This window comes from Tachypleus tridentatus, unplaced genomic scaffold (genome assembly GCF_004210375.1).
Source record: "Tachypleus tridentatus isolate NWPU-2018 unplaced genomic scaffold, ASM421037v1 Hic_cluster_1, whole genome shotgun sequence".
Classification (NCBI taxonomy): Eukaryota; Metazoa; Arthropoda; class Merostomata; order Xiphosura; family Limulidae; genus Tachypleus; species Tachypleus tridentatus.
In genome coordinates this window covers 24,639,928-24,657,054 of record NW_027467777.1, presented here as the reverse complement: position 1 = coordinate 24,657,054, position 17,127 = coordinate 24,639,928, and the positions used below count along the sequence as shown (strand labels likewise).

General features: G+C 33.5%; 1 protein-coding gene across 1 annotated transcript in view; it reads right to left on the bottom strand.

Annotated features, from left to right (window-relative positions):
* The window catches only part of LOC143241869 (voltage-dependent calcium channel subunit alpha-2/delta-1-like), a 67,204-nt gene that overhangs the window by 29,782 nt on the left and 20,295 nt on the right, over positions 1–17,127 (bottom strand). Inside the window, exons 7-9 of the mRNA XM_076485153.1 lie at positions 8,977–9,040; positions 7,268–7,318; positions 4,465–4,564 (exon numbers count right to left, since the gene is read on the bottom strand). Coding sequence (XP_076341268.1) covers positions 4,465–4,564; positions 7,268–7,318; positions 8,977–9,040 — 215 coding nt within the window. The remainder of the gene's footprint in view (positions 1–4,464; positions 4,565–7,267; positions 7,319–8,976; positions 9,041–17,127) is intronic.

Sequence of the window (17,127 nt, the reverse complement as noted above, 5' to 3'; positions counted from 1 at the left end):
TCAAGCTTTCTCACAGTTTGTTCCACTTACAGTGTACAAACTAGTTTCTGTAATATCAAGATTTCTGACAGTTTGATCTGTTTACTGTATATAAACTAGTTTCTATAATATTAAGATTTCTGACAGTTTGTTCTGTTTACAGTGTACAAACTAGATTCTATAATATCAAGATTTCTGGCAGTTTGATCTGATTACTGTATACAAACTAGTTTCCATAATATTAAGATTTCTGACAGTTTGTTCTACTTATTATGTAAAAACTAGTTTCTATAATATTAAGATTTCTGGCAGTTTGATCTGTTTACTGTGTGCAAACTAGTTTCCATAATATTAAGATTTCTGACAGTTTGTTCTACTTATTATGTAAAAACTAGTTTCTATAATATCAAGATTTCTGACAGTTTGATCTGTTTACTGTATACAAACGAGTTTCTATAGTATTAAAATATCTGACAGTTTGTTCTGTTTACAGTGTACAAACTAGTTTCTATAATATCAAGATTTCTCACAGTTTGATCTGTTTACAATGTACAAACTAGTTTCTATAATATCAAGATTTCTGACAGTTTCTTCTATTTACCGTGTACAAACTACTTTCTATAATATATAGATTTCTCACACTTTGTTCTACTTACTGTGTACAAACTAGTTTCTATAATATAAAAATTTCTCACAGTTTGTTCCATTTACTGTGTACAAAGTAGTTTCTCTAATATCAAGATTTCTCACAGATTGTTCAATTTACTGTGTACAAAGTAGTTTCTATAATATATGGATTTCTCACAGCTTCTTCTATTTACTGTGTACAAACTAGTTTGTTCTATTTACTGTGCACAAACTAGTTTCTATAATATCAAGATTTCCACCAGTTTATTCCATTTACTGTGTACAAAATAGTTTCTATAATAATCTGTGATGATGAGAGAACCCACTTGTAGAGAAAATTATATATTTAAAAATGGCTGGTATGGGTAGACAAAGCACAAGAAGAGGAGCGAAAAACATTTCAACCTTCTTCGGTCATCGTCAGGTTCACAAAGAAAGACTGCTAGCTGACCATATGTTTGAAGGTGGTTGTGCAATTGAGTGTAGGAATGTAGAGGTCATGCCTAGATGTTGGATATCTTTACGATCGTATGAGTGTGTACTGTTAATAGTGGTGTACTGCATATTAGTTTGGACATAATGGTTTCATAGATAAGTACAAATACATTTCTATAATATCAAGATTTCTGACAGTTTATTCCATTCACTATGTGCAAACTAGTTTCTATAATATTAAGATTTCTGGCAGCTGTTCTGTTTACTGTGTGAAAACTAGTTTCTATAATATAAAGATTTCTCACAGTTTGTTCCATTTACAGTGTACAAACTAGTTTCTATAATATCAAGATTTCTCACAGTTTGTTCTATTTACAGTACACAAACTAGTTTCTATAATATCAAGATTTCTCACAGTTTGTTCTATTTACAGTACACAAACTAGTTTCTATAATATCAAGATTTCTGACAGTTTATTCCATTCACTATGTGCAAACTAGTTTCTATAATATTAAGATTTCTGGCAGCTGTTCTGTTTACTGTGTGAAAACTAGTTTCTATAATATAAAGATTTCTCACAGTTTGTTCCATTTACAGTGTACAAACTAGTTTCTATAATATCAAGATTTCTCACAGTTTGTTCTATTTACAGTACACAAACTAGTTTCTATAATATCAAGATTTCTCACAGTTTGTTCTATTTACAGTACACAAACTAGTTTCTATAATATCAAGATTTCTGACAGTTTATTCCATTCACTATGTGCAAACTAGTTTCTATAATATTAAGATTTCTGGCAGCTGTTCTGTTTACTGTGTGCAAACTAGTTTCTATAATATTAAGATGTCTGAAAGTTTGTTCCATTTACTGTATACAAACTAGTTTCTATAATATCAAGATTTCTCACAGTTTGTTCCATTTACAGTGTACAAACTAGTTTCTATAATATCAAGATTTCTCACAGTTTGTTCTATTTACAGTACACAAACTAGTTTCTATAATATCAAGATTTCTCACAGTTTGTTCTATTTACAGTACACAAACTAGTTTCTATAATATCAAGATTTCTGACAGTTTGTTCCATTTGCAGTATACAAACTAGTTTCTATAATATCAAGCTTTCTCACAGTTTGTTCTATTTACTGTATACAAACTAGGTTCTATAATACCAATATTTCTCACAGTTTGTTCCATTTACAGTGTACAAACTAGTTTCTATAATACCAAGATTTCTGACAGTTTGTTCTATTTACTGTGTACAAACTAGGTTCTATAATATCAATCTTTCTCACAGTTTGTTCCATTTACAGTGTACAAACTAGTTTCTATAACACCAAGATTTCTGACAGTTTGTTCTATTTACTGTGTAGAAACCAGTTTCTATAATATCAAGCTTTCTGACAGTTTGTTCCATTTACAGTGTACAAACTAGTTTCTATAATACCAAGATTTCTGACAGTTTGTTCTATTTACTGCATACAAACTAGGTTCTATAATACCAAGATTTCTGACAGTGTGTTCCATTTACAGTGTACAAACTAGTTTCTATAATATCAAGCTTTCTCACAGTTTGTTCCACTTACAGTGTACAAACTAGTTTCTATAATACCAAGATTTCTGACAGTTTGTTCTATTTACTGTGTACAAACTAGGTTCTATAATATCAATCTTTCTCACAGTTTGTTCCATTTACAGTGTACAAACTAGTTTCTATAACACCAAGATTTCTGACAGTTTGTTCTATTTACTGTGTAGAAACCAGTTTCTATAATATCAAGCTTTCTGACAGTTTGTTCCATTTACAGTGTACAAACTAGTTTCTATAATACCAAGATTTCTGACAGTTTGTTCTATTTACTGCATACAAACTAGGTTCTATAATACCAAGATTTCTGACAGTGTGTTCCATTTACAGTGTACAAACTAGTTTCTATAATATCAAGCTTTCTCACAGTTTGTTCCACTTACAGTGTACAAACTAGTTTCTATAATACCAAGATTTCTGACAGTTTGTTCTATTTACTGCATACATACTAGATTCTATAATACCATAATTTCTGATAGTGTTCCCTTTACAGTGTACAAACTAGTTTCTATAGTATAAAGATATCTGACAGTTTGTTCTATTTACTGCATACAAACTAGGTTCTATAATACCAAGATTTCTGGCAGTTTGTTCCATTTACAGTGTACAAACTAGGTTCTATAATATCAAGCTTTCTCACAGTTTGTTCCACTTACAGTGTACAAACTAGTTTCTGTAATATTAAGATTTCTGACAGTTTGTTCCATTTACAGTGTACAAACTAGGTTCTATAATATCAAGCTTTCTCACAGTTTGTTCCACTTACAGTGTACAAACTAGTTTCTATAATATCAAGATTTCTGACAGTTTGTTCCATTTACAGTGTACAAACTAGGTTCTATAATATCAAGCTTTCTCAAAGTTTGTTCCACTAACAGTGTACAAACTAGTTTCTATAATATCAAGATTTCTGACAGTTTGTTCCATTTACTGTGTACAAACTAGTTTCTATAATACCAAGATTTCTCACAGTTTGTTCCATTTACTGTGTAAGAACTAGTTTCTATAATATCAAAATTTCGGCAGTTTGTTCTGTTTAGTGTGTACAAACTAGTTTCTATAGTATTACGATTTCTGACAGTTTGTTCTAATTTCTGCTTATGAACCAGTTTCTATGATATGGATATGACTGACAGTTGTATCCTCTGTGTTTTTTAACTACTTCTCACTTTCCTCTGATATGTATAGGAAAAATAAAGTATATGTATAGTTTTTGACAGTGAAACATTATGAACAACTCAGATATAAAACTCACATCAAATGACTAATGAAGGTAATTATTGAACAATTTTTAGTCTTCTCAATTAGGTCACACATAACACCAGTCACCAAGATCTGTTTCTTATGGTAAGATCACGCAATAAAACTATTCTATTTGGCAAAAAACACTTCTATATGAAAATAAGTATTCAAAACGATTCAAACATACAGCCCAAAACATTGTAAACATTAAAAACAAGTAAACATACAGCCCAAAATATTGTAAACATTAAAAACATCTAAACATACTGATCCAAATTGTTGTAAACATTAAAAACATCTAAATATATCAATCCAAAATATTGTAAACATTAAAACAGCTGTTTACCAACAACCATTTTTTTTTGCTGTACAAATTTCTCTCCCTTTTTGCAATTACTATAAAATTATCTTCAAGATAAATGTGTAAAATAATTTAAAAACCAGTTAAAAATCTTAATGGATTTATATTATGTAACACAACACTTGTTGAAGACAAAACAATCTGACAGAAATGGAATAAGTTACTGTAAAAGATAATATTCACCTTGAAAAACAACACTGAAATTGCATGAAATATATCAAATTCTGTACTCACCCAGGCAACATTGACAAAATCGTTAACTCCCAAAGTGTTCAGCAAAGACTTTGCAGCAATTTTCATGATCTCCATGTTTTGACCATGCATACTACCACTCCTAAAGAAAACAAAACTGAAAGTTTTATTCCTTACATAATGAGAAAGCATATATAAGAAATGACTACAAGTGGATGAAAACATATACTTTACATAATAATAAAATGTACATAAGACATGTATACTAGTGGATGAGAACATACAGCTTATGTAATAATAAAATGTATATTATAAATGTATACTAGTGGATGAGAACATACACCTTACGTAATAATAAAATGTATATTAGAAATGTATACTAGTGGATGAGAACATACACCTTATGTAATAATAACATGTATATTAGAAATGTATACTAGAGGATGAGAACATACACCTTATGTGATAATAAAATGTATATTAGAAATGTATACTAGTGGATGAGAACATACACCTTATGTAATAATAACATGTATATTAGAAATGTATACTAGTGGATGAGGACATACACCTTATGTAATAATAAAATATATATTAGAAATGTACACTAGTGGATGAGAACATACACTTTATGTAATAATAAAATGTATATTAGAAATGTATACTAGTGGATGAGAACATACACCTTATGTAATAATAAAATGTATCTTAGAAATGTATACTAGTGGATGAGAACATACACCTATGTAATAATAACATGTATATTATAAATGTATACTAGTGGATGAGAACATACACCTTATGTAATAATAAAATGTATATTAGAAATGTATACTAGAGGATGAGAACATACACCTATGTAATAATAAAATGTATATTGGAAATGTATACTGGTAGAACATACACCTATGTAATAATAACATATATATTATAAATGTATACTAGAGGATGAGAACATACACCTTATGTAATAATAAAATGTATATTGGAAATGTATACTAGTGGATGAGAACATACACCTATGTAATAATAACATATATATTAGAAATGTATACTAGTGGATGAGAACATACACCTTATGTAATAATAAAATGTATCTTAGAAATGTATACTAGTGGATGAGAACATACACCTATGTAATAATAACATATATATTAGAAATGTATACTAGAGGATGAGAACATACACCTTATGTAATAATAAAATGTATATTAGAAATGTATACTAGAGGATGAGAACATAAACCTTATGTAATAATAAAATGTATATTAGAAATGTATACTAGAGGATGAGAACATACACCTTATGTAATAATAAAATGTATATTAGAAATGTATACTAGAGGATGAGAACATACACCTTATGTAATAATAACATATATATTAGAAATGTATACTAGAGGAATACACCTAATATTAGAAATGTATACTAGAGGATGAGAACATACACCTTATGTGATAATAAAATGTATATTGGAAATGTATACTAGTGGATGAGAACATACACCTATGTAATAATAACATATATATTACAAATGTATACTAGTACATGAGAACATACAGCTTATGTAATAATAAAATGTATATTAGAAATGTATACTAGTGGATGAGAACATACACCTTATGTAATAATAACATATATATTAGAAATGTATACTAGTGCATGAGAACATACAGCTTATGTAATAATAAAATGTATATTAGAAATGTATACTAGTGGATGAGAAAATACACCTTATGTAATAATAACATGTATATTATAAATGTATACTAGTGGATGAGAACATACACCTTACGTAATAATAAAATGTATATTAGAAATATATACTAGTGGATGAGAACATACACCTTATGTAATAATAAAATGTATATTGGAAATGTATACTGGTAGAACATACACCTATGTAATAATAACATATATATTAGAAATGTATACTAGAGGATGAGAACATACACCTTATGTAATAATAAAATGTATATTGGAAATGTATACTAGTGGATGAGAACATACACCTATGTAATAATAACATATATATTAGAAATGTATACTACTGGATGAGAACATACACCTTATGTAATAATGAAATGTATATTAAAAATATATACTAGTGGATGAGAACATACACCTTATGTGATAATAAAATGTATATTAGAAATGTATACTAGAGGATGAGAACATACACCTTATGTAATAATAAAATGTATATTAGAAATGTATACTAGAGGATGAGAACATACACCTTATGTAATAATAACATATATATTAGAAATGTATACTAGAGGATGAGAACATACACCTTTATGTAATAATAAAATGTATATTAGAAATGTATACTAGAGGATGAGAACATACACCTTTATGTAATAATAAAATGTATATTAGAAATGTATACTAGAGGATAAGAACATACACCTTATGTAATAATAAAATGTATATTAGAAATGTATACTAGAGGATGAGAACATACACCTTATGTAATAATAAAATGCATACTAGAGGATGAGAACATACACCTTACATAATAAAACATATATTAAACATGCATACTAATGGATGAGAACAAACAAATACACCACTTAAGATTTTTTAAATTAATTATAATAATAACCTTTACATCATAGACTAGATAAAGAATACACATATGCAATATTTTGAACAGGACACTGAGAAATCATAATTAGTTGAAAATAAGAATTGAATAAGGATTTGTTCTGATTTACGCTTTATTGAATATAAAATAAAAACCATTGAGCTGGATAACCAATTTAATAAAAAATACTTTTAACTTGTTTAGTTGACTGTTAGTATTTGTTAGATTAGAAGTGTGAAACCCTTGGGAACTTACGTGTCAAGTAAAATCAACATATCTTTTGGTGAGCTTGAGCCATGAACATACCTATATGCACAGGGAAAGATGAAAATTATTTATACATCAATATTTCAAAACAAAACCATATTTGTTGATCATATAATATGTGAATACTAATTTTATATATTATCATAATCTATAATATACCAAAAATAAAGTAAATCATAAATTAGGTTTCTAGTTAAACAACTTATAAGATAAGAAATTTGTACTCTTAATCTGTCAGCTAACATTTTATTTTAACAACCACGAGCTTAATACTGGCTTACATGATATAACACATATATTGAGACCACCCCACACTCCTACAACACAATATATCTGTTGTAATTACCCCAAGCTTATACAACACAATATATATATATACATACACACACATTTATCACGTGCTCAAATTGCACAACACATACATTGAGACCACCCCATATTCCTAGAACACAACATATCTGTTATAACCATCCCATGCTTATATAGTGCAATATATATGTATATTAAATGCACACACACAAATTTATCACATGCTCAAATAGCACAATACATACATTGAGACTATTCCATATTCCTAGAACACAATATATCTGTAATAACCATCCCACCCTTATACAGTGCAATATATATGTATATTAAACACACACACACACACATTTATCACATGCTCAAATAGCACAATACATACATTGAGACTATCCCATAATCCTACAACACAATATATCTATAATAACCATCCCACCCTTATACAGTGCAATATATATATGTATATTAAACACACACACACACACACATTTATCACATGCTCAAATAGCACAATACATATATTGAGACTATCCCATATTCCTAGAACACAATATATCTGTAATAACCATCCCACCCTTATACAGTGCAATATATATGTATATAAAACACACACACACACATTTATCACATGCTCAAATAGCACAATACATATATTGAGACTATCCCATAATCCTACAACACAATATATCTGTAATAACCATCCCACCCTTATACAGTGCAATATATATGTATATTAAACACACACACACACATTTATCACATGCTCAAATAGCACAATACATATATTAAGACTATCCCATAATCCTACAACACAATATATCTTTTGTAATCATCCCACCCTTATACACATTTATCAAATGGCACAATACACGTGTTCCACTTAACCAAAGATCATTAATAACTCACATGGCATAATAACAACATTCAAACAGTACTAACGTTATCACTAGGTTGGATATCACAGACATAGTGTTGTTAAAATAATATTATACACTCTTCTTCTCAAAACAAACTAAGGAATGTCCTTAAGAAATGGTGTTCACACTATAACAACTACTGTGCCAATAAACAGTAATAGTGTTTCCACCACTACACTGTTTTCTTATAATCCCACTCAGCGGAATGCATTGTCAGCAATATATATTGCAGAAGTATTATTATACAGTCTTCTCAGATTAAACCTAAAACACTGAGCAGTTAAAGACATACCACAGAAATAAGCTAGCTGGCTGTTGAATCAGAGTCAGTGAAGTAGAAACACAAATAATTAATTTATATAATTATATCAATACATTATCATTTTCTTTTATAAATAATTATTTCTTCTCTTTAACCAAAAACATCAACAGGAAAGTTAGACCACGAACAACATAAAATTATACAACATTCACCAGGGTCGTCTTCGAACATCATACAGGTCTGGCAACTCTGGATTGGCTGTTTTCCATTTATTAGCTGTGAATATAAAAATATCAGGGTAGTTTTTCTTGGAAACTAGAAGAGCAATAAGAGATGAGCTGATGCATACTGTTAGTATTCATGCTATGCACTAGAAAAATATAGTCATTTTTAAAATTATACCATATTCCTAACAAGATTTAGACTTTACTAGTTTTCCAATTTTAAACTCTTGATTTTGTAAATATTGAGAATGAATGCTTAATCCACTGACTGATAATTGACCATACAGAGTGCATTCAGCTCCTGGCAGTTAAATAAGAGTGCAGAAGTAGTTAAAAGGTTAAACCAAAAGAAACAGTTGCCATATTGGATATTTATAACTCTTTCAATGTTAATTAGTTACTCTTATTTACATTATTACAAAGAAATTATCCTGAAAGTTTAAAAATATTAAATGCACAGAAACATCCATGTGAATAATGAAGTCAATATTTGTAATACGAAGTATTATTTCAGTAGTTTATTCAAATCAAAACAAAATTTTTAATCTTACAAATATCTTATTTAGAGTTCAGTAAAATGATCTTATGAACATAAAAGTATGTTCAATCTAAAACACATTAAATATTCAGATCATACACGATAATATTCATTAACCTTAGGCTGGGAGACTGTATTGAAATAAAATAATGGAAACAGAATCTCTTATAAAACCAAATTCAATCACAAAACTTACAGGTAATTATAAAAATGTTAAATATTATATATATAAGGTAATTTAAAATGTATTTTTATAAATATGTTTGCTCCAAAGGAGAGATTCAATTACAAGACAAATAAGCAAATATACAAACTATAAATGTCAAATTCTTATCATATAACTATTCAATTAAGTTTACAAATCACCACATCAAGTTGTTGCATTCACAGCCATACCTGACATTGGACCATCAGAACACTGCCCTGATGGCAAACAGTGCTGAGCAAAAATATGACTAACATGGATAACAACATAAATCGAAAGGAAGCACAATTACAAAGTCTAGTCTTGGGCACTAATTATGACTATCTGGAAAGTACTTTAATGAAAAAACTTCATGTCATTCAACACAGAAAGTTTCTTAACTGTTGCCAGTAATATGTCATGAAGCCATGTTAATTGAATCTATACTTACTATATATAAATATTATTGTTAAAAAATAAAGATGTCATGAAGCCACATTAACTAATCATATCCTGACTATATATAAACATTATTGTTACAAGAAAAAGATATCAAGAAGCTACATTAACTAACCTATACTTACTATACATAAACATCATTGTAACAATATAAAAATGTCATGAAGGCTCATTAACTAAACCTATACTCACTATGTATAAACATTACTCTTATAAGATAAAGATGTCATGTAGCCACATTAACTAAACATACACTTATCATATATATAAACATTATTGTTACAAGATAAAGATGTCAAGAAGCCACATTAACAAAACCTACACTTATCATATATATAAACATTATTGTTACATGATAAAGATGTCAAGAAGCCACATTAACAAAACCTACACTTATCATATATATAAACATTATTGTTACATGATAAAGATGTCAAGAAGCCACATTAACTACACCTATACTTACTACATATAAACATTATTGTTACAAGATAAAGATGTCATGAAGCCACATTAACAAAACCTACACTTATCATATATATAAACATTACTGTTACAAGATAAAGATCTCAAGATGCCACATTAACTAAACCTATACTTAACTACAGATAAACGTTATTGTTAGAAGATAATGATATCATGAAGCCACATTAACTAAACCTATACTAACTATATATAAACATGATTGTTATCAGATATAAATGTGATGAAGCCACATTAACTAAACGTATGCTGACTATATATACTCTTCAAAACAAGAAACGCAAAAGGGATATTTTTTTATTTTAAAGAGAAATATATGTAATAACGTTACAAGCTCAGAATATGTGATGTTACACGTGTTAAGGCACTGATTGTCAGACCAAAATGACAATAAACGTTGTGCACTTTGAAAACGGAGGAAAACAACAGATTTTTCGCCAAAATGCACTTGTGTCCAATAAATTTGTTTGAGAGATCTGCATGTTCTGCAAGTGCAACATGTGCAAAATCCCTTATAAAAGTAACGGGTTCTCAATTTCCATAGCTCAGTGTTAAACCACCGACACGCAATACAGTTACGCCAAGACTGACTGAAGCACAACGCAACTACGCCATTGGTCGCTTGGAAGCAGGCGAATCTCGATCAGATGTTGCCAGAGCTGTGAATGTCCACCCAAGCACCATCACAAGGCTATGGAATCGTCACCAACAACATGGATCAACTCGTGACCGTCCACGATCTGGCATACCTCGTGTGACCACACCCGCACAAGATAACCACATCCGGTTACGTCACCTTCGGGATAGGACCAACACTGCGACGTCTACTGCCTCAACCATACCAGGGCTGCGTAGGATTTCCAATCAGATCGTACGCAACCGTCGACAAGATTCTTAGGCCCCATGTGCAACCCATTATGGTGAACGTCAACGACGTTTTTCAACATGACAACACCTGTCCTCACACAGCCCGACTCACCACTGTCTTCTTGAGACACCACAACATCAACGTTCTTCCCTGACCCTCCAGATCACCAGATTTAAACCCCATCGAACATCTTTGGGACGAGTTGGACCAACGTCTGCGACGGCGACAACCTCATTTGCGGACTCTACCTCAGCTTGCAGCAGCTTTGCAGGCTGAGTGGACAGCCATTCCACAGGATGTGATTCGTCATCTCATTGCTTCCATGGGCAGGAGATGCCAAGCAGTTATTGATGCTCACGGGGGGCATCTAGTATACAGCAGTAAGAGAAAAACTACAGTAAAACAAGTTGTAAAGGACTTCTTGTAGCATTATTGTAATTATCGTAATTTGCCAGGATGACTATCAGGTAAGTATAAAACCACCCTCAGTCACCTGAAGTTGTCTTTTCTGGTCCTGGTTTTGAGTTATTTGATGTTACAGCCATTTTCAGAAAGTAAAGTAATTAACGTTTTAAAAAACTTGTTGCAAAATTTTAATTATAACTGCCACAATGACGAACGGGCAGTTCAAACAGCAGTGTTAGTTACCTGAAGTTAGCCTTTCCAGTCCTGGTTTCGAGTTATTAAGTGTTACAGCTATTTTTTAATTTGAAATTGAACTGGATGTACTTAAAAGGGAATTACATTAAAAAATGTCTAATGTATAAGTTAAGAACGTAAATGGCATTAAAAAGATTAATGGGCTTTAAAAAACTAAAAACATTTCCAAGGCGGAAAGTGTCAACATCGCCAATAACACTGTCTAACGTTATGGACAGACCTTGGGACAAAACATGTTTAAAATGTTGTCGTCATTGAGGGTCATAATGACAGCAAGACAGTAAAATGTGGCTTATTGTGACCTGAGTGTCACACAGACAACACACTGGTGCATCAGTCCCAGATAAAAGAAAATGATGAGATAAAAAACTGTGACCAATGCATAGTCTAGTTAGGACAACTTCCTTTTTTCGATCCTTATGGAAGCAAGACGGCCAAAAAACCAATAAAGGGTTTTATATGGAGAAGCTTGTTTTCACATTGCTGACTCCAAGTCGATTGCCAACTGTCATGGAGCCAAGCCTTGAATATAGGACCATAGTCCATGTACTGAACAGGCAGAGCAGTGATTGTGCCACAGCAAACAGATTTAGCTGAGGTGTCAGCAAGCCCATTCCCGTGAATACCAACATGGCCCAGTATCCAGAAAAACTGGATAGAAGTAGATTTTAAAGAGAAATGGGCCAGTCAGTTTTGAATATTGGTGAGAACAGGGTGTGAACTAACATGAAGTGTTTCCAAAGCCAGTAGAGAACTAAGTGAGTCAGTATAAATAGTGCAATTTGCGTACTGCTCAGCTTCTATGTGATCCAGGGCAAAAGAAATAGTGTGTAGTTCAGCAGTGAACACAGAAGCTGTAGAGGGGATTCTGCACACAACCACCAAACCACAATAAACCACGGCAGAGCCCACACAGTCACCTGATTTTGAATTATCTGTATAAATAGGAATAGAAGGATGGTTCAAAAAATGTTAAGCAAATAGCAGACAGTATTTCCAGTTGGGAGTGTTTGCTTTTCACAGATAACTTAAAGATAGGTCATATTTTTCCTATCTAACCATGGTTTAACCAGTGGATACAGCAACGTTATCCAAGGACAGATGCAATTCATCCAATTGTGCCTGGATACGAAGGCCAAAAGTAGCAACAGCAGATTGCCTGTTGTGGAAAAGTATAGCCTACCGAGAAAGTAAAACACAACTCGAGATGGGATGCTTTGGTATGGAAACAAAGTTTAGAAGCATATAGTAAAAAGAATTGCAAATGGTGGAGGTGCAGAAAAGGTTCATGAGACTCTGAAAATAAGCTTTGAACTGGGGAAGTGTGGAAAGACCCAGTGCAGAGCCAAAGTCCCTGATGATGAATGGGGTCCAGCATCTTTGAAGCTGAGGTCCTGGCAAAGCCATAGACCAGTGATCCATAACCGAGTTTCAATAGAATAAGAGCATGGTATATTTTTAGCATAGAACATCAATCTCCTTCCCAAGTGGAAAAGAAGACACAGTGGGTGTTCAGTGCTCTTGTACATTTGACCTGTAGATGCTTTAAGTGTGGTATAAAGGTCAGGTTACGGACAAAGATAAGCCCCAAGAACTTGATCTCAGAAACCACTGGCAGCGAAACTTCACCAATACGGAGTTCAGGATCAGCGTGAACACCCCGTTGGTGGTAAAAGAGCATGCAAACGGTTTTTTAGAGAGAGAGAAATTAAAGCCGTTCACTGTGGTTCACTTCAATACACGACTGAGGGCAGTTTGTGGTTGCCACTCAATATATCTCATTTTCGACGACTGACATGAAATGAGAAAGTCGTTGACATAGAGCTCGTTTGCAACAGTGAGAGGGAGTTGTTCAGTGATAGCATTAATCTTTATACTGAAAAGTGTGACACTCAAAACACAGCCCTGAGGGACCCCAAGTTCCTGTAGAAAAGAACGGGAAAGTGTCGAACCCACACGAACTTGGAATCTCCTGTCCATTGAAAATTTTTTAAGCAACATAGGTAAATGGCCATGTAACCCATATATATGGAGGTCTCGCAAAATGCCATACCTCAATGTTGTGTCATAAGCCTTCTCAATGTCAAAGAATATTGATACAAGATATTGTCATTTGAGAAAAGCTTCTCTGATTGATGTTTCAAGTCGAATTAGGTGGTCCGTGGTGGAGTGCTGTCATCGAAACCTACATTGGGTGGGCAAGAGGAGGTTGTTTGAATCGAGGAACCAAACAAGACAAGCATTAAACATCCTCTCTAAGGTCTTACAGAGACAGCTCATCAAAGCAATTGGATGGTAGTTTGAAGGAATCTTGGGATCCTTCCCAGGCTTAGAGATAGGTAGGACAATAATAGCCTGGTGCCAGGCATCAGAAAAAACATTCTCCTGCAAGATCCAGTTAAAAGCAATCAGAAGAAAGCAAGAAAAGCAGGAGATAGATGGCAGAACATGTCATAGTGTATATCATCAGGTCCTACTGATGTACTGTCAGACAGATGAAGGGCCAGTTTGAGTTCCGGTAGTATAAAGGGATGATTATATTCACAGAGAAAATCAGCTAAAAAGAAAAGATGTGGTCGCTCTGCTCAAGTCTTGATGGCTAAGAAGGTGGAGGAAGAAGCAGATATTCTAGATTCCTGGCAAAAGCTTTCACCTAGAATACTGGTGATGCTCCACGTATCAGCTACTTGCTGGTGATAAGAGAGCAAGATCAAGAAGGGGACAGAATTATATTGCTCACTGACCTTTTGAATCTTGTTCCATATGACTTTGGAACTGGTGAAAGAAGATATGCTGGTTGTGAACTTAATCCAAGATTCCTTCTGGTTTTGATGTCTTACCCACTGAGCATGTGCATGGGCCTGCTGGAAAGCGATGTGGTGTGAGAGTGTGGGATACCTACAAGAAGTATCTCAGGCCTGTTTTTGAGCCCTCTTCACCATGTGGCAGGCAGGAGTTCATCACGGACCAGGATATCGTGGAAAACATGTCAAGGTTTTAGGAATACATTCAGTAGCTACCTGTATAATACAGTCAGTTACTGCTGCCACACAGTCGTCTATCGATGGCTTACAGAAGATGGCAGGATCAAGCTTCCACCAGAGCACACAGATCAGGTGACATCGACCACGGTCAGTCTTTCTCAAAATTACAGGAAAATGATCACTGCCTCGTGGGCTATTGTGAACCCCCAAGCTGATCAACCAGCAGTGCCATCCCACCATGCACTTGCCCATTACACAGCCTGTGATTTCTCTTTAAAAAGAACCACTGAAAGATGTATTGGCAGGTTTCAGAACTATTTCCTGTAAGGAAAGATATACAGGATGGTAGGAAGCAATCAGTGCTTTGATGTCATCCAGCTTACAGAGTAAACCTCAACAGTTCCATTGTATCAAGGTGGTCATTTTTATTTATGTGTGTAGGCAAATTGGGTGGAGAGCTCTTTTGTTTACAACCACATCTTCTTTCTTTATTGTCTTTATTCAAGGGAGGTCTGTCGACCTCCATAGATCCTGGCCTGGGTCGATTGGGTAGGTCTTTGCTGTTGGAGAGGATTCCAGCAATTGAGAACATAAACGAATGATTGTTTTACATCTTGGGGTGGGAGAAGAAGATGTACCCAAGGTAATGCCACATACCTAGAACTAAAGGAAATGGATCTTTGAGTTTGCTGGAATGTATGTTAGAGACAGAGATGGGTGTTGAAGTTGATTCATCAATGTGTTTAACCATGGAGGTCAAAATACTTCTCATATGGTTTGACAACGATTCTTTTGGAGGCACAGAGAGATCCATCTGTACTCCCACTCTAGTAGTGGAATTAAGTGCAGCAACATACGTCCAGGATGAAGTGGTGGACAGCAACTTTCGAACCTCAGGATAGGTAATGTTTTGAATCGTTTTCAAATGCTGCACCTCTTTTTCTTCCAACCATTTAGGGCAAGAACAAAAGTAGGAAGGGTGAGAGCCATTGAAATTGATGCAATGAGGGTCCATTTCACATTCATAGGCATCATGGTCCTTGCCACCGCAACGAGCACACATCATGATGTCTTCAAGTTACGGAACCGCTGACACTGGAAACATTTGAGACGGTTTGCAATGTATGGCCATACTCTGCATTAAGATAACCTGCCTTGATGGTGGCAGGTGGACATGGTGATGTAAATGTCAGAATAAGGACACTGGTCAGCATCGTAATTCAACCTTTGTGAGTGGTGATATACGCCTCACTGCAGACACTCCTTGGGTAGAAAAAACAGTGAGAATCTCTGACTTGGGGATATTCTTCAAATCCCTCTCAACAATAACTCCTCGTGATGGATTCAAAGTATACCTCAATAGGTATATCCCCAATTGCCTTTGAATGCAAGAGGAGTTCACTGTGTTGAGATGTGGATGTTTCCACCAATATGTCATGAGAGCGAAGCTTCTTTACTGACTTTGGAGAGCCAGCAAGCCCCTCCAGACCCTTCTGAATGAAAAAGGGAGACATCTGCCCTAAAGGTTTGTCTAAAAGAGAATATAGTATTAGAAAACGAGGTACAAGTGTTACAGATATTGATGATTGCTGCTCAGAATCTTCTAGACGTTGTCATTTACCTGTGTACTGTTTTTTCACTATTTTATTTATGTGTTTATTTGAAAGATCCATAATAAAAAGAGAATATTTTGGTACCCAATGACCCCATCCACCATGGAACCCTATGAGGGGATGCACTACAATGCCAAACTGCAGCAATGCCAGGGTTTTGTGAGCAGCACTATACCCAAACACCGGCATAAAATACAATGTCCACAACAGCTGTTGAGAACATCCAACACTGGTATTTGGTTAACCCAAGCCCAAGTGGACCAGTCAACTGACCCCAGGGGGGCCATCCCAAGACTGACTGTCTACAGGAATTTAAGGCCAAAGTGATGTGTAAGGGTTGGACCTCTAAC